The sequence below is a fragment of the Apteryx mantelli genome, chromosome 2 (genome assembly GCF_036417845.1).
Source record: "Apteryx mantelli isolate bAptMan1 chromosome 2, bAptMan1.hap1, whole genome shotgun sequence".
NCBI classification, from domain to species: Eukaryota; Metazoa; Chordata; class Aves; order Apterygiformes; family Apterygidae; genus Apteryx; species Apteryx mantelli.
The window spans coordinates 143,484,889-143,504,143 of record NC_089979.1 but is presented as its reverse complement, the minus strand read 5'-3'; the positions used below and the strand labels follow the sequence as shown (position 1 = coordinate 143,504,143).

General features: G+C 41.6%; 1 protein-coding gene across 3 annotated transcripts in view; it reads right to left on the bottom strand.

Annotated features, from left to right (window-relative positions):
• The window catches only part of CDK6 (cyclin dependent kinase 6), a 140,806-nt gene that overhangs the window by 41,391 nt on the left and 80,160 nt on the right, over positions 1 to 19,255 (bottom strand). For all 3 annotated transcript variants that reach the window (XM_067291690.1, XM_067291688.1, XM_067291689.1), the window contains exon 5: positions 2,135 to 2,244. In XM_067291690.1, coding sequence (XP_067147791.1) covers positions 2,135 to 2,244 — 110 coding nt within the window. The remainder of the gene's footprint in view (positions 1 to 2,134; positions 2,245 to 19,255) is intronic.

Here is a 19,255-nt window from a genome sequence, read left to right as displayed (position 1 = left end):
CACTACCATTTTCCAGCAGAAACAGCTGTTCCATTTATTCAATCTTTTGGAAATAATCCATGGAGTTTGCAAAATTTTACAGTTTATTGCTACCAAGGTCACAGTAACAGGGGTTTTCTTTTGCAATTCAAGAAAATCAGAAAGACAACATATATCACACAGAGAGTATTGCAAAATTAACCCGATACAACTGTCCATGAAGATACCACTCAGTGATGTTCATGGTAGCTTTACGGCAAAGAGGCTTTAGATTAATCTTCCAAATCATGCTTGTATAGTGAAGTATCTGAAAGTCATATTGTTTGCAATGAAACAACCTACTACATACAGACTTGGCAGATTCCTGACCTCTACATTTTTTGACTCTCTCCCAAGCTTAGGACTGAGAATGTCAGACTGACCCTGCATTTGGCAAGGATAATAGAAGTCCTGGTTTTATCAAACTCTGCTTCCAGTCAGATCTCGTTTCCATTAAAAAAAGTCTGATTTTGTAATATTAACGTAATATTTGCATTACAGAATTTAACTGTCACTAATTTAATTTACTATGTTGGATCTGGGGATTTGGAGAGCAAGTGAGGCTCAGATGTCATAATAGGAAAAATAAAATTCAACTGGTGGTGCTTGTATATGGCAATATTTCTCATCTGCAGGAATACTGCAAATTAGATAAGAAAAAATAAAGAGTTTTGAGAATATAATAAAGTTCTCTATTCAGTTGTTTGTCCTGTTTTAATCTTATTGCAAATGCTAAAATGAGCTTGTTGACTGCAATTTAAAATAGAAAAAATACCAGTGGCTTAATGCCATTGCGAACCTGGTAGTATATGGGATAAGATGAAATCTTTAACAGTTTGCAATGGAGGGCTTAACTGATACTCCTAAAATCCACATTCTTATTTTCTCTCATTTTCTGACCTCATTTCTGAGTCAGACACAGAGAGGGTGGAGTGTAATAATTCTACCCAGGCCATTTGACCAGGCAAGAAGCCCAAGAAAAATGATTTTTCCATATACTAACATTAATAAGTAGTGGAATCACAAAGTTCTTTTGCAAGACTTCAATTAGTATTTTGAACTTCACATTACATAAATTCATCTCAATCTGCTGATACTAAATAGTTGTTTCTCAAGGCCCTTGCAGAATGACTGCTTCTTGTAATTTATATCTGTTTTGGTTTTTAGACCACTCAGTGTATCATTTTCTTTCACATTTTCTTTGTATGATGTTCTCTGATTTCACAGTAACTGTTTCAAAATGATACGTACAGTTTCTCTATGGAGATCACTGTAAACTAGATGATCACCACATACACTTTTTGCAGTAATCTCAACCAAAATGCATGTGATTGGGTTGACATTGAGACAGATTTACCTTGTCAAGATTCTTGGGGAGTTGCTCCTCTCCACACCCTACATGGTAAAAGCTCCATATTAGCTTCCACTTCCAGGTGGAAAGACCAGTAATCAAGTGTTCCTCTCCCATTCACAACTCAGCTGCATCCAACTGTAATATTTCACAGCAAAATAGTTCTGATAGCTAAATTAATTGAATCAGCCAAAAAAGGAGAAGTCTTATATCTGTTTTCTTTGACTACATTTTACTACTGCTGTTACCCTACATCTTGTCAAAATAGCTTTTTCTTCAAAAATTCCTAACTCTGTTTCTAAAAATCAACATTACAGTGACTTTCCAGATCTCAAATATGCCAAGAGAGGACAATGAGCAAACATCTGGTGCTCTAATGCACAAACTCCAGAGCAAGACGACTGCTAAACACTATGCCCTGCCTTCCGCAAACTACATTCTTTCCAGAATTCAGCTGTATTCAAACTGGTCAATAGCCCCTCTAGCCCGCACTCATCTACATTCGGATTCATGTGTAACAGGAATACAACAATGCTCATATAGGCTTTACCAGAAGCTGAGGGAGACTCCCATCAAAAAAAAAAAAGATTTCTTGATGGCAACAAATAGGAATATACAATGGGCATTTACATTTTGTGCTGTAAATAAAACATTCTATCAGTCCTCTGCAACATAAAAATGATCCAATGTATTGTTCCAGACATTATTACACATTTTTTTCAAATTTCATGGGAAAAAAAAAGAAAATAAAACTACATTTCTTACTTTCGACGGAACATTTCTGCAAATATGCAGCCAACACTCCAAAGATCAACTGGTGTTGCATAGCTGGACTGAAGCAAAACTTCAGGAGCTCTATACCACAAAGTAACAACCTGTAAAACAAAAGGGAACATAAGAGAGAACATGCTTATTTACTGAATCACAACCTCCTAGGAGTCATTGCATGCAGCCCCAGATTACCTTAATCCAATTTGTAAAATCTCACAAATTGGTTTGGTCAATGCATAGAGAAGGGTCCTGTATGGCAAGCTCAGTTTGGATAAGTGCAGTGATGCTGAGTCAGGAAGCGAGGAGGTCACTTCTTCTCAAGAACAGCGCAGTTTGCAGTACACAATAACAAAATATCGTACAACCATGTACAATAAAGTACAACACGGGCATGATAACACAATATCACAGTATAGTATCAGAACATCTCTTTGCAACTTCTGCAATCTGTGGACCCCAAATATTTTTAGTGGAGGTTCGGACTCTCTGCAGAGCAGAAGTCAGGCTATTGAATAAGGCCTGTTTTTTCTAAACACCCTGCCTGGACCCCTTTGATATAGTCACCAAACCACCGAACTGGAAACCAGTAAGGCAGGCAATACTGTGTGTTCGCCTATAGGATGCATCAGAGCCTGCAGGCATAGCCCATGTCTGTCCTAAGCCCTTTACAGTTAAGTATTTTTTTTGTGCAAAAGTAATGGTGCTAACTGAAGTGTACTGGCCAACCCGAACGGATGTGTCCTACCTGTATCCAATGCTCTCTCTTTATGTTGAACTGGAGAAATTTTAACTTATTTTTTGTCATCTGGATACAAAGCAAGTCAAAACCTCCCCCCTTACAGAAGGCACGCAGTGCTGTCCGGTGTAGTTTTGTGGCCAGTGAAGCTTTAGGTTAGTCTTCAAAGTCACACTTGCACATGGAGATACCTTAAACTCGTATCGTTTTCAACAAAACAGTACAGCACAGGCAGATTCCTGACCTTTATAGTTTGTGACTGTTTCTGCCTACATGCTGGTGGTTAGACCAGCACTAACTTCATTCACCATTTATTTTCAAATGATACACTCTTTCCTAGGGAAATATGCCATGTAAAGCAGCTGCTTTTCGGCTGTCCCTGTCCTGCTGGCCATGTCACAAACTGCAGCGGAGACCCAGTGTGGATTTTATTGGCACTGGTCCATCAATGTACTTTGATGAGTGAGTCCTGCATGCTGGACCCACAACAGAGATGGGACAGTTTATATTTATCCTTTTGTTTCCCACAAGTAGACCAAATACAGATGTGGCTGACTGTTATCTTCAGCTTATTTACACAAGAACACAAGGAGCTTCCTTGGATTCCTGCGTGAGCTGTTATGTTGCAAGAATATAATCTCAGAGCCACAGGAGTATCCTGCTCCCAAATGCAATCATAATCCAGCCATAACAACACAGCATCGTCGGTGAAAAGGCAGTATTTTCTAAGTGTGCACTATAATTTAAACCTTTGACAAGATTACCCAGGAGGCTGGGAGGGTTTCAAAATTTTTTGTTTTGTTTCTCAGACAAACACAAAGGTAAGTATTGGGAAATGCAGCATGCAAGAGGAGCATGAAATGAAGCAAAAGAATACAGGTGAGAATAAAAATAACTTAAAAAATTGTATTAACTAGGATAGTGAGTCCTGAATTTCAAGACCAGTCCATAGAAATGTGTAAGAAGAGTGGCTTTTTTAATGATAACAATATAATTGTCTTCTAAGCAAAAATAACAATGGAAGTAATCAGCCAAATTTACTGGTCAAAGCCAGCTGAAACAAAAGCAAATACAACATTTATTACAATCATTACATGCCCTGACAGCCTCTGCAACTACTGAATGGCTATTGAAGGGAGGTTCACGGATATTTGCACAAGTGGTCATATTTGCTAACAGTCCTCTTAAACACTTTGATCTCTACTCATAAAATTTGTGTTTGAAACAGTTCAATAACATAGCGCAAAGTACTGCAGAGCTGAGCCAATCTAGACCTCCAGATACCTGCCCACTCAAACAGATTCCTGTATGGAAGCTGGGCATTATATAGCTCTTGGTTTTCTTTCCTGACTGGGACCATACTAGTGATGCTTTTCCAATATATCTGTCTCTATATAAGAAGGTTTCTTCAGAGATTCACTCCAGCGAAAGAAGAGAAATGTCACTTGAGGTCAGGGGATTTTTACTGGTGCTGCCCAAAGAAAAGCCTGAATCAGACAGGATTCCTCCTAAAAGATACATGCTTTTTTCATGATGCAGGCATCGTTCTCAAACTCTGATCTGCACTTTGATTCTCTCAGGACATGTGCAAAAACGTACTGAAGAAATGTTGGTTTGAGAAATCAGCTCTAACAATTTCAGCCGGTGGTGATTTGTCAGCGGCAGAGCGCAGAGTCAGCAGCAAGCACTGCGGAAGTGCAGAAACACCAGCAAATCTCACGGTCCGTGATCCCAGATCCACGAGGCCCTGCCAGCAGGCAGTGATGGAGTGACATTCCCCGGTGCTGCCGGCGCCGCCACGCTCAGGCACTGTGCTTTTCGCAGGCAAAGCGTTGGCTGGCTGCAGGGTTACGAGACAGCTCAGTTAATACCTCTGACCATTCATCCCGCAGACGTCCCTTTTCCAGGGAGACACAGTGGAGGCGAGCGGCTCCCCTGGCAGAGGGCCGCTGTGCCGGCTCGGCGGAGCGCTGCGCTTTCGCCGGGCTGCGGAAACGCGCAGCGCGCCGGCTGCCGCCGCCACGTGACCGCCCGCCGGCGCAGCTCCCCCAGCGCTTGCACCCCGCTAGGCTCCATGCATGTGCGCACGGGGCACCGGGAGGTTTTAGTGCTGAGTAATTTAGAAACTTAAACCTTGAAAAGAATTATTTCCAAAGTCTTACAGTTAATTCCAGCAAATGTGTGACTGCTTTAGAGTCAGAGAGGAAGTAATTTGTGTTGAGCTGTTTTGATAAACTCTGTCATTACTGTGTAATTATAAAAGTGATCAAGTAACCCTTATGGTTTGTAATATGCAAGAATGTGTTTCAAGATGCGACTCTGACAGGGATCAAAATTTACTAAATGTCAGTTTACATACAAGCAATACCACAGATGACTCCTCCAGCGCCAGGGGTCTTCTCACGAAAAGCACAGGATGATGCAGATGATGCAGTGGTTTTGACACAGAGTTTCACACTCTCTTTCTTTTACCATAGAAACTGAGAAAATATTTGTGGACATTCCATTAACATTTGCAGATAAGTAGAAATGAAAATTATTCTGAACACAGGATATGGTGAGGCTGAACAACTAGATCATCGTTTCCTCTTTAGCACGGCTCTGACTTAGAATGAAAAAATGCGGTGCTTAGGTAAGCCGTGCTGCCAGCACCACGGCCTTGTGCACAGAAAAGGAGAAGCCCGTCCACACGGCATCTTGATAATCAAGTCCCACTTTTAGGATCACAAAAGCAAGCATCTAGACTGCTAAGCCTTGCTTAAATCATGCTTGCCCCAACAGCCTGACGTGCACCTAACGTGGCATGTGACGGCTGTTCAGGCAGGCGCCGCCTGCCATCCCGGCACGTCCCGCTCACCCTGCCCTGCCTTCCCTCGCCTTCCCTCGCCACCCCCGGTGCCCTGGGGTTTCAGGCACTGCGTCTTCTCCTTCCTCCTCCATCCTGATGCTTCTGGGCCAAACTGGAGCCATTAAGCCCTTTACACTGCTTCTAGCTTTTCAGTCCACTCTGCCAGTCCGGCAAGGAACACCAGTGACATTTCGTATTTCACAGGTTAATCTAAATACAAAAAGATTGAGAATAATTTGCGTGTTGGGACCTAAAGGAGTAAATACGCTCCTTTTCCAGTGCACATTTTATGTCCCCACTGCCCAGATAAGATGAGATGATACCAGATAAGGATGATATCAGTAGCTGCAGATTGCTGTCTCTTACAATTCAAATGTCAAAAGATCTAGGCAGCACTTCAGCATGAAAATAAATGAAATACGTAACTGCGTGACATTAGAGAAGAAATGAATATCTGCAAAAAACCCAAATATCTGCAAAATTCTGCCAAAGCAGGGCCCAACTCCTGAAAGAACAACAAGGAAATGTGCTCGGTGAGAAATAAGGGACAGATGCATTTAGGGTTTGAAGAAGAAACAGAACTTTATTTTGAAATAAAGCTGCCTGCCCTATTATACCTGAGAGATATTGCTATCTGGGACCATTTAGCCCCAGGAGTTTCAATCCTGTCACTTCACGCTACCTATTTCTGAAATACAGTCAAATTAGTGGGTAAGTATCTGCTCACTAACGGCGCGAACACAAGATCTAGGCATTGTGTCAGTCTCATTTAAGTTCCATTTACTTTACAGAGCAGATTTTCACTTTTGGGTAACTGCTCAATTTAAATGGGTCTGCACAAGGCGCAGCCCTTTCCAAACATAGCTCCTGCCTGAATAGCATACTGCTCAAAAAAGACAAGGAAAGACAAACAGAGGTTTAGGGATAGGGCTGAGGAACAAAGACACAAAAGACTACATTTTGGTTTGCCGCAGACTTTAAGTACAGGCTAATGCCCAGTTGCACAGCTACAGCAATAAAGCAGGGATCAGACTGTAGCACAGCGGCGATGTCTGTGCGAGGAAATTCAATGGGGCAGGAAATGTCCCTTTGGCACCGAGGCCAACAGGCACGGAGTGGCCTATGTCCATATTATTACATTCTCAGCCTCCAAAAAAAGGTGACCACATGCAAACTGCTCACTGGGAACAGTCTGTGCTTAGCTGTGCCTAGGAACTGCTTGGGAAAGGCTGCTCGGCATGGGCAAAAACTGTGCCAGGAGCCGCTCTGATATTTAACGCTACAGACAACCGAGCTCCAGTGCCCACGAATGTTCCTTGCACTCTTTAATGGAGCAGGCAGCGAGTCGCCCCGGGGCCTGGGTCTTGCTGTCACCCCAGGCAGAAGCGTTTGCTGTGCCTCCCTCCTCTGCTCGCTCGGAGGGCGGCGCTCGAGGGACGGGGACGTGGTGGGAGAGCCGCGGCGCCACTGCCCACCCTGCCCAGCTCCCGTTCGAGGGGCGCGCGGCTCGCCTCGCGGGTGGCTCGCCTCCCCCTCCTTCTGCCTTTACAGACGAGAAAAACCCAGGCTGGCAATACCAGGTGCAGCTTTGTTTAAAAGCTGTGATTTAAGATGTCGCTAAAATCTGCGTGTAGAAATCAGTGAAAGAAACTGGATAACATGAAAAGAGAGAAGAGTGTTCCTTTCGCTTTTGTATCCTGTACCTGTAATTTTTGTTTCATGGAAGGAAAGGTTGATTCAGGTATTTTCTGCTTCATCTCTAACTATGTAAGATGGCCTGCTTCTGGCATGGTGACCCCATAAAGAGAAACTGGAATGAGAGCACCTGAATGAGGATCCACTTATGTAGCCCACCTTATGTAGCATCAGGTATCTGTGTCTGAGATAGTCAGCCAGGCTCCCTTTACCCTCAGACGAAAGCAACTGATGTTTCCAGGGTGCAATTCATCTTGTTCCACAGCAAGTGCGTAGTACAGGCCTGATGAATACAGGCTACAACTGCTTACTCTCTCTGAGGAGGATCCAGCTGACTGGCTCAGATGGAGACATCTTCATTTTAGACATCTAAAGCTGGATGAATGAATCCTACTCTAATTATTTCTGAAGGGACCTTTAACAGGCCTATAAAGCCCCTTAGAACAGTAGCTTTCATAAAGATCATGCCACAAAACAATTAAGAGGATGGTTAAATTCATACAAAATATCCTTTAATCCAAATAAATTCTTCTTCCAAGTCATTTGCTTTTGTGACTGTGGTTGCTACTGTACTGTTTTTGGTGCTGATTTTGTTAATGATGTTTGCCATTAGACACTGGCTCATTTCCTTGCTTAAAGCATTTCAGTCTCAAGAAGGATCATTTGCAAGATTTTATTTTTTAAAATTCTCTAATATGGTTCTTAAAATCAGTTATTTGTTCAGTTCTCACTAGTGGCATTTTCACATTATCTTTGGGGCATTTTTAAACTCTTTTTCATTTATTTTCATGCTTGTTTTTTAAGTAAAACCGAGAGAATATAGCTATAGAATATATGATGCAGTATACAGAATACAGCTCTGCAGTGCTGTTTCATGGTCTCCCAACATCAAAAAAAAAAAAAAAAATTCTATTGCTTCAAATTGTTCAGGAGGATTTAGAGGGGAATCCTTGAACTTTTACCACGGAGCTGCTACTGCATGGCTTCTTGTTCAGGTCTGGGACTCTAAAATGGCTTGCCCAAATTTCTTCAAACTTTGCAGCAAACTTCTCCTCAGCTGTGTAACTGAGCCTGACACATTCAGCACAGGCTCGTTTGAGGGGACAGAATTTCAGATGGCTAAAAAGCCAGGACTGCACATAACCTGGCTTCAGTCTCAACTGCAGAGACGACTAATGCACATCTCTGTAAAGCGCATCGCTCTTGCTCCCTAGGAACGCTGTGCCGAGTCCCCACAGAGTCTGAAAAGAAGGAATGCAATTTCTTAAATGAATACACTTAAAAATGGATTACTGGTCTAACAACATAACATTACTTAATATGAGGTCAATGGAATATTAAAAACTGCTTAGGAAAAAAAGAATTTGCCTAATCATGTTTCAGCCTCTGCAGTCTGGATGAGTGACTGAGCAGGCAGAAGTGCAATTCAGAGAGCAGAGCAGACAGCAGTGATTAGGCGTCGTTATTTCTGCAGGATGAGGGTACCTGGGTCCTGCATGTGGCTCAGCAGCCTGGCCCGGCGCTGCATGGCAGTGGGCTGGCCGGACACCCAGCCAGGTGGCGTGGTGTGGCGTGGCGTGGCGTGGCGACGCTCCCCGGCCGCTCTGTTCCGGCACGGGGCCATCCCCACTCAGCCTTCCTGTAATGACTTCAGTGTATTTTTCATTCTTGATTGGGATGAGGAGTGTGCTGGCTTTATTTGCTGGGGACTGTCTTACTATATTTTCCCATTGTTTCCCTTAAAGTGTTTATTGAGCATGCTGGGTTTATTAAGAAAGCCTGGAACTCTCCTTAATCTACCTCTGAAGAATTATTATTATTTCTAACTGTGATAGAGACAGGTAATAATCACTACACTACACAATATGCTTTAGTTTCCTGTGATATATTAGTCTAAATAATTACATATTTTTATTTCTTTTCCAAGTAATGGTCCTTCCACTATTATCTAACTGTTTTTAGTTCCATCTCAGTTATATGTATGGTTGGAGAAAATATTTCTTTCTTAGAGAAAAATAATTATATTTTGTCTTTTTATATAAACAATAAAATAGTTTCCCTTTTACAGTAAAAGAGAACCAAACTACCCTAGTGGGTTTTAGAAAGCACTTCATTTCTTGACTAAAGGCTTAACATATATAAATGCCATCCTCTCAAGTGTTACAGGTCTCATGAAGTGCACATGGTAATTGCAACTTTATCTCCTTATTCACATTTGTCTCAGTTTTAGGTGCAAGCTTAATTAGCTGCTTTGTGAAAATTGAAAGATTGCTGTTACTATTTTATTAGTTATGTCATCAAGGAAAAAAATTACCTATTTATAGAAGAGATGACTCCTGGCCACATGTACCACCCACTATCACGTTGTTATTTTAACATGTGATCTCTTCTTTTTGATGTTAAAACATTTCTGCCTTGAAGAAAGCAAGTTTTAGCATCTACTGTAAGATAACTTGACAAATAAAGAAGCCATTCATTTCTTTGATGGTTTACACACACAAAACTAATCAGAATTTTGTTTTTTTTCATTTCCAGGAAGAACCACATTACCCCATATGATGGTGCTGATGAAGAATATTTCTAGGTACATCCGTTGTCATTATGAGTGCATATGTATGTGTGTGTGTATATATGTGTGTGTGTGTGTGCATGTGCATGTGCATGTGCATGTGCACGTATATTAAAATACTAGCGGAAGACATTTTACCTACATACAGTGGCTTTTACCTCAAGAACCTCTGTGTGCTAAGCAGGCTGTGTGCAACAGCTACTAGAAAGGAAAACTGGCTAAGATGAGGTAATATTTTCAACCATTAGCTAGAATTTAGAACTTATCTCAGAACTAATACAAGGAAATATATTTCCATTAGGCAGAGTATTTCATAGAATTCAGTACTGATGCCATACAGAGAACATTTCTGAGAGACTACCTGAAACTTCACTTGAAAAGTGCTTTATCTTAATACAAAGAGAAGCAAAATAGTATTGGCAACACTACAGTACCTGATCCAGAGCCCATGAAAGTCAAAGAAAGACTTACCAGTGCTTGTTGTGTATTAAAATCAAAGCAATGATGCATTAACCTCTGAGCTGCAGAGCAGCCTTCTATGGGATAGGGGACAGCTCAGTTCTTTACAGGAGTGGTCAGCTTTGCATGCAATGAGGCTTGTCTGATATTGCAATGCATTTATATAGAGAGCTACTTAAAGACATTGAGAGTGACAGGCTTTAAAAAAAAGTAGTCACCCTTCAGTCCTGTTTCAAGACCCAAAAATCAAACAAAATTTGTAGACTGAAAAAGCGAATTCTAATAATCTATCACAGAGCTGAAAAGCCCACAAAGGTAGAAAGAAATAAACATTGCTAGCCTCTTAGGCTAATCAAATCAAACACCCACTACAAGAAAGAAGAGAATTCCCAGCACAAAGCGCTAAGGGGGCGGCAGTCTGGGTCTGTGCCTTGGAATACATATGTTGTCTTCTAGATCTGGCTGCAGTAAATTGGCACATTTCCACTCACATCGGTCACCCGATGGCATTAGCTAGCTGAGGGAATGGTCATAATTTCTAGTAGCAGATCTTGGGCCTTTCTGCAGTTGCTCTGCGCTGCTCTACATGTTTAGGTAGCCAAAAACTCAACTCATCCAGTATCCGACATGTTTCTGCTGGGCAGCATCCAGCTATTTGAAGGTCTCTCATATCTGTTATGCCCAGTCCCTGAGAGAAAGAGAACATATAGCTCAAACTCGTACCAAGAACCAAGCTGTGATTGGCTCCAAGACCAGGGAATGCTGAGATCTCCTGAAGCTGCCTTTGCAAGTGCCTGGTCCCTTCCAGAGTTCATCACAGCTAGACTAGAGAGTCTGAGCCCCACCACTTATGGTTTGGCTTCATCATGAAGACCAGCTTCCCATCGCTACTAGAAAACCAGAGTCTGGTTAATAAAAAAAGTCTTGCCACTTCCTGGGGTGCTATGTTAAACTTTGGTTCTCAACAGAAAAAATGAAACAAAGCAAAACCATGAAGGCCACCACAGACCTCTCTCCCTTGGAAGCTTGGCCCACTTCTATTTCAAACCAGATTTAACAAAAGGAAACGATACACAAAGAAAACATGGGCCCAAGGAATGGATAACACATAGCCAGTTCCCTACATGAGAGGCTTTACTGTGGACTCTAGAGGTGCTTTCAGATGAGAAAGAAGGTGGAATAAAGCATTTTTTGATGAAACATAAACATCAGAATTGGCTGGGAACATAAGTCATTTTCAGAAAGAAAGAATCACTACAATTTTGAGGCAAATATAACCACTTGATCAGAGTTTAACTGAGAAAGTGAACACAGAATTCTGTCAGGAAATGGAATTATTATAGATTATTATGGATAAAATATAGTTTTCCAGCTTGGGACTCTATAAAAGGGGAAACTTGGTGCAAATAACTTCTATAAGATATGGTTTTAATTCAGTTGACAATGAAATTTATGAAATAATGCTGCGCTTTGAGTTAATGGCCAAGAGCTGTAGGTGAAGGTAAGGATACAAGTGGCAACCAGTGTCTATAGGTATGTGAAACCGCACTGGCTGTGTAGGGGTGTACCTTGTTTGTATATGGCAGCATGTGCAAAGGAAGCGTGTGCATAAGCAGTTTAGCTGCTGAGCAAGTGCTTACCTGATCTTCACTCCGAATGCATAACTAGGGCAAAATAAGCTCTGTCCCAATTAATCTGAGAATATTTCTCTGAACGCTTTTAATATTGGAAGTTTGATCTGGACAAGAGTAGTCTTCGGCACATCTAAAATTAAGATACTTGTCTGGATAGCTTATAGAGATGATGCATGAAACAACTTTCTTAACTCTTTTCTGCAATGAGGCTACATTTTTACCTACAGTTGTTAAAAATGCTTTTTTTCTTTTGTTTTGGGCTCTCCTCACTTCCATGTCCCATAAACTCACCGGAGAAGCACTCCTGTACTGGAGACACCATGAGTGGTATCTGTGCCCTGCAGCACTGCAGGGGATAGTGTGGGCTCCCACAGCACTGCTGCAGCATTGCACGGCTGCCCAGCTCCCTTCCCAGTGCAGATTGGGGCTGTGAAGTCCCTGCTGGAAATGCAAACGCAACTTTGTGCTCCTAGTGATACAGGTTCTGCCTAGCAGAGGAAACTTTGCTGGTACTGAGGCTTGTCTAGGGGTCGGGAGGCAGAGTACCGATTTGTTCAACAGGGTATAAAAGGGCTGGTGGAGCAATGCAGATCCAGTGCGGCCTCAGCAACGTCTGTCAGTGATGCTCATGTGAAGCAATCACTTACAGTTAAACCTCCTGTATTACAGCAAAACCCCAAGGGAACCCAGTGTTACCAACAAGGCAGCTTCTCTGCAGCAGAAGCTCCTCGCGGGATGCATCTGCCCTTGCTGCTCCATAAAGGTGCAAACCTCAATCCTATTATCGCCATGACAGCTGATGTGAAGCTGAACCTCCCTGCAGCTATGGCATAAAGCCTAGAACAGAATTTGTGCAACATTGTGAATCTCTTCTACAGCTGACACTGAATGCAGTAGATTTTACTAAAACCTCGGTAAATGCATGACTTTAATTTAAAGTCAGTATAAACATAAACGATACCATAGAGAGTGAGCTAAATAGCACTCCTTAAAATTAAGTTTGGGAAACAAAAACCTCATAAAATATCTTTCTTTTTAAAAATGAATGAGAAAACAGTTTCTCATAAAGGTTTCTAGAAATAGAGAAAAAAATGAGCTTTTTATATAAAGAGATGCAACATATGGATGGGTGTACGGGTACATACATTAATATAAACACATACCACAAGTCATCAGAAATGAGTTATGTTTTGAAGTAATATCAGAAGGACAAGGACCCCCACTGTCTAATAAATAACATAACTATTATCAGTGCCCGGTAGGCATGCAATTTTATGGCAAAACCAAGGACTAGACAGAAAAGACAGAATGACTGAAGGTAGACTTCAGGCTGTCTGACTCTCATGCCTAAGTAGCTTTGTGGACTTAAGACCCACCAAAATGCCAGGCACAATCCACTGACTTTCTAGGGTTACCACATTATGTAGGCATCTTTACTCATTAAATTCCTCCTCTTAATCTGAAAGTGTCCATGGGTCTTAAGTATCAATGGTCACCCACATTTAGAGCGGCCTGTGCTGGAGAAACAAGCTGGGCTGTTTCAGCTGAAGCTCTACTGCATGATGCATGTTTAGGCAGAAATACCCGCTCTCAGCAGGACTCCATACTGGCAGAATAGAAGTCCACACGGCCCATGACTGAGAATTGTTGTGAAAGCAGTACATATCTGCATCTACACTACCATCTTGTACAGCTGTTAATATGTTAATCTCAAAGTGGAAATTCAGTCTGAAGGGGACTTAATTCACACCTCCTGCATCCAAGAAAATACTCTGACCACTAGGCTAACGGGTTTTTTGGGTGACAGCTCTTTCCTCACCTTTGGTGAAGCAAAGCTACTATTCTGCCAGGAGCATATGAGTCATGGCGCAAGACTGCAACTGAAAGTAGCTGAGTGGTAAAGGACAATCAGCTGGAAGGGGTGAGGAGCTGAGTTTCTGGATACTGCTCTCTGGAATGTGTATGCATTTTACATTAGACCATCACTGGATAAAAATAAAAGCAAGCATTAATTATATTAACCAGACTGGATTCTACCTTGGATCTAGGCAGATTGTATTCTATCCCTCTGTCTTTAACAGATGGGACTCATAAAAACTCCGGAATAGGGCACTCTTTCATTCTGTGGAGAAAGAAGCATCTCTCCTTTGCTATTTGATGCACTACTTACTATCCAAAACTTATGATCCACAATCCAACACAAAACCCATGATTTTTAAAGAACCCCAAAGAAAACACCTTGCATTTGTAAATGCTAGAGGATTTTCTGAACTGACATTACGAACCTGAAGATTTAGCAGAGTACCAGCATGTAACAGGCAGTCCAATATTAGATTTCGCTAGGCTTTATTTCCCAGTTTTAACTTTAAAGCCTTATATTGTTACTGTCTATTATTTTCATGAAGCCAGATTCTTTAGTAAATTAATTATGGATAAGATACTGTATTAGTCAGATGAAAAAGATCTGAACTAGTCTAGATCTCTGAAGACTCTACTCCAGCATGGTTATATTTTTATAAAAATATAAAATGTTCTATTTGTGAAAACAATGTTGTAGAACAGCCTTTTTTATAGATGGCTCATCTCTCTAGAAGTTGATATAAAGCATCTTATTTAAGTTAAAGAGATAATAACTACAGACAACACAAAAAGAAATGTTCAAGGTAATGAGTGCTTCCATGTTACAAGTTCTGCCGTCTGAGGGCACTGGATCAGGCTGAAGGACACTGAGATAAGGCTGATCTTGCTAGTTACTAACAAATGGCAGATAAAAGAGCTCTTCTGGAGTCTGATGAAGTGACAGCATTCTACACATTCCTGCGAGTTGAGAAAGTTTGCCTGAGAACAGCAGCTATGTTACATGTGAAGTACCACTAAACAAGCATATCTCTATGTTTTCAAATTCCAGCATGAGTAATGGCTCTTTCCCTCTTCTCTTTAACATGAACAGAAGCTCCCTCTCTCTTTCTGGACATGCAGAAATAACTTGCTGTGCTTCAGTTTCCATTAAGACACATAAATGTATATGCTGAAAGTAAAGAGAGGTTCTGTAGGACGCCATGGCCGCGCGCCAATGTTTACAATCCCCTGGGTGGGAAATGCCGGGTGAAAGGCACTCCATGGAAGGCTGTAGGAGTGTTTGCTGTTGCCGCCAATGACCTTCTGCCTGTTTTCAAAGTAGCTCCCGTGTTAACCCCTTGCACACTGTGTGCACAGGAGCCTTAGAGAGGAAACACCTTCCCCGAGAGGCCAAATCCGCTTCCCAGGCATCTGTCTGACAGACTCTGGCTGCAGGAGCGGGTAAGGGAGAGCGGACTAGTACACATACTCTGCAGCTGCGACCAGAGCTGCTGCACTGAGAGGTATTTTTAATAGTCCAGAACTAGTTTTAGCTGTGTGCTGCATGTTACGCAGTGAAAGGTCTCTGCTTCAGGCAAAGGACTTCAGTTTACAGGCACAGGAGCAGTGAAACATGAGCGTACCGAGTCTCCAGGAGAGAAGGAAACATCCAATTTACACAGAAATGTTTTAGCTCTCCCTGGCCAATCAGCAGCAATGTTATTTGCTGGTAGTGGCAATCCCTCCTCCTGGGGTCTCCTCGGGAGAGGAATGATACTTAAAATTAAAGACAGGCTGAACTGGCATTGGCATGATGGAGATAGACTACAAAGGAGCCTCAACTACCATGTGGGATGGAGACCGCTTCTTTAAGAAGTTTTGCTCCTCTCCTGCCTGAGAATGAAAAAAACAATGTTCAGGAGGTCTCCTTCTTTGCCATGTCCCTCTTGCTGCTCTGTGAATCGCTCATGGCTCCTAAGTGTCCAGGAAGAGTCCTCTTAAAAATGATAAAAATGGACATGCAAAAAAAGGCCTTCTAAAATGTTTATCTTAATATATAATCCATCCTTTAAAAGGGAGAAAAAAACAGACTGAAACTAACAGCAAGTATAAGTGCTCTAATGGTCTGAGAGAGGGAGCCAAGAGCTCTTGTGCCAGCATCAATTTTGCTACCAGTTAACCATATGGCCTTGGGCAAAACAATTTCAGAGTATCTATGTGTTTCCCCACCATCATCATGTTGCTTGTCCATGCCTTTTCCCCACAAAGATCTGTACCCAGATGTATTCATTTCCTGCAAAACTCTCCCTGTATATTCCTTGCGAGGGAACATGGGTGCCTGCCACCTCCAGAGAGCTGTCACACCATTAACATCCACGTCAGGACAGCAACATCCCACCCACTTCCATCAACCAGCAGAAGAATTCCTGTAAATACCATCCTTGAGCAGTCAGGAAATCCTTCACTGCACGGCTCCACTGAGGCTGAGGGGGAGAGAAGAGAAGCACCATGGAGCTTCTGCGGAGAGACCAAATCTGTGTGCACACAGGGCTGGGATTTATATGGATCGACAGTCCCTAGTGACGGTGCATGGCACTATGGTTGATACCTACGTGTATAGAAGGCTCATAAAGAGCTGACAGGACCTCATCTATTTGTCTCAGGCAAAAAATATCATGCATAAAAAGGCTAACGTTACCAGGTTGTGTTAAAAGAACCAGCTGGATATCTCATAAAAACCTGCAAACTAGCTCAAGGTATGCATGTAATTCCCACTGGTTTCAATGGAAGTTTTGGGTGGTTACATGTTCAGACAGTTGAATCATTTATATCCAGTTCTACCTTTGGCTTTAATTGCTAATATTTTAAAAAGTAGTCTTAATTAGAAATAAGCTATATTTTCTAGAGAGTATAGAATTCCATTTAATAAACAATATCTATTTTTTTGGAAAGCAGCAATCTGCAGTGAAAAGGAAATTTTTATATTAGAAAACAAAGAACACAGTTTAGCACATTTTTCTTTTTTGATAATAGCATGAGACTAAGTTACTGCTGTTAAAAATCATTAATGATTGGGGGGATCAGCAACTAAGTGTTTTGATAAGTCAACAGTATGACTGTTGTTAGAAGGATGCCCTCAGGCTGAATTTGGACCCAAATTAGTTTTTGCAATATGAGGCTTTTATAAAACATGGGTCTAAATGACCCCTTCTTATGCATTTTTATTTGCGAAGCATTTTTAAGCACCAGATAAACATCATTTTGCTTTGGGCTACTGCAAGAAAATCTGAAAATAAAACCTATTTGAAATGAAGTAGGAACAAAAGTAAAATAATCCAGCAGAGGAAAACAAATGCAAACAAACAGCATAACTAATTAAAAAACAGAATGGATTTGTAAATCTTTTCAGTTACAGTAAAGGTGTTATCAGTAACAGTAGAAGAGGCCTTTAGCGATGCTTATGAAAAATTGAAGTGTTAGTCTGGTAACATGACTTGGAAGCAATTATGTGGGGACTTACAGTAATTCTTAAAACAATTCTGAGGTGTAATCTGCAGGCTGAAAAGTCCTGTACAGCTCTGTACAGGACCTTTCTTAACCATCCTGCCACTCTTGTCTTTAGGGCCTGGGATGAACAACAGTTCCCAGGGAAATGCTGTACATAGTAATGCCATGTACATGTTGTAGCTCTCCTGTGAGGAACAAGTGTAATTTTAATCAATTATGTCTGAAAGAAGGACAAAACAGTTTACTTACTGCTCCTATAATGAGCAATCTATAAATCAGTTGCTTTTTCAAAGTTTAAAAGACTTGCCTTGTCTTTGACTGGACAAGAAACCAGCATACTCATGCGAAATGAAGCCTATTCTAATTAATATGACTTACAGTAAAGCGTTACATCTTTTGTCTTGAATATTAGCTCATCAGACTGCAAATACATGATTTTTTAATTTCATGAGAAAAAAAGATGAATCTGTAATTTGAAAGCAATTTTGATATCAGTACTTCTATCTTGCTAAGAATAGACTGGCTGTTGAACTTCCCTGACTTCAATGGGACTTACTATTGTGGAGTCTTATCCCCCTCAGTGATCAGTACCAAGCCATACTCATCTCTCTTGTAGACCTGAACCTTTCTACAGTCAAGGGCTTTTACACCACTTTGGCAGCTTGTGGCCAAATGGCGTCCCTAATCATGCATAAATTACATTTATAGATGACATTAGGGACGGGAAATGTTTAAAGTGAATAAGAATCAGTTTGCACATGTGGTAGGATACACAATGGTTGGTTATAAGGATATGCAGGAGGGACCCAGGCATAGGAAACAGCACATATATTAATAAAAACTGAATGATTTTGCACCTTGACTTTTACTGAAGGAAACAGAAAGGGTCTCTTTGAAACTTGGAAGTCTGCAGATTCCTCCCAGTAGGGGACAACTGTCAGGAGCGGCATGTCTATAGTATCTTCAAGCTGCTAGCATGGCCTATTACTGAGTTTTTCTGTATAAGACCCTGTTTTCAGCAGTTTATAACTTCACCAGACTTTCACTGATTACAATAGAATTTTCTATGCTGTATCCAGAGGGTTTATACTCAGTTTTATTAGAATATTTCAGCTGAAGCAGTTCAGGGGTTTCCATGAGTGAGGCTAGGGAAAAATCCATGGTTTGCCCATCTTGAATTCTGGTGACCCTCTTTTTGAGAGGCTCTGGTGCTCTCATGTTTTGGAACAAGAATTGTGGAACTTGGCCTCTATGTGAAGGAGGTGCCTTCTGCCATCCTTGTTCAAGTCAGCTCCAAATTTGGCCATGTTATAAATCTGAAAAACAGCACATGCTCAGTAAGGACTTTAACAAGAGCACACTTACTGCACTTTCAGAAGGTTTTGTTTGCAACAACCACACCTCAGGCCAGCTCCAGGGGGCTCAGCAGGACATTGTGGCATCTTGAGTTTTTGGCTGAGTGCAGAAAGCCTGTTACTCTTTAAATGGTCTATCCCAAGGTTGAAGAGGAACCTATCATACTCAACCACAGAGAAGAAAATAGCTGGACAGACTGGGTGAGGGGTAGAGTATGAATGCTGGGATTAAGAAAAGAGATTAAGACATCCCCTTTTGAGATGAATAACAATTGTGACGGGGAATTTATGTGGAGAGTCAGGATAAATGACACTGACTGAGAAAGAAGACTGTGAGTGGTGGAGGGAAGCAGAGGGCAAGCATGGGTACTTAGGAGGTGTGAGACTGGGATTGGATGGAAACCTGGAGATGGATGAGGGGCATGTCTGGAGCCCAGCGGGGCAGCAGACTCCACAGAGGATTTGGAGTGGGA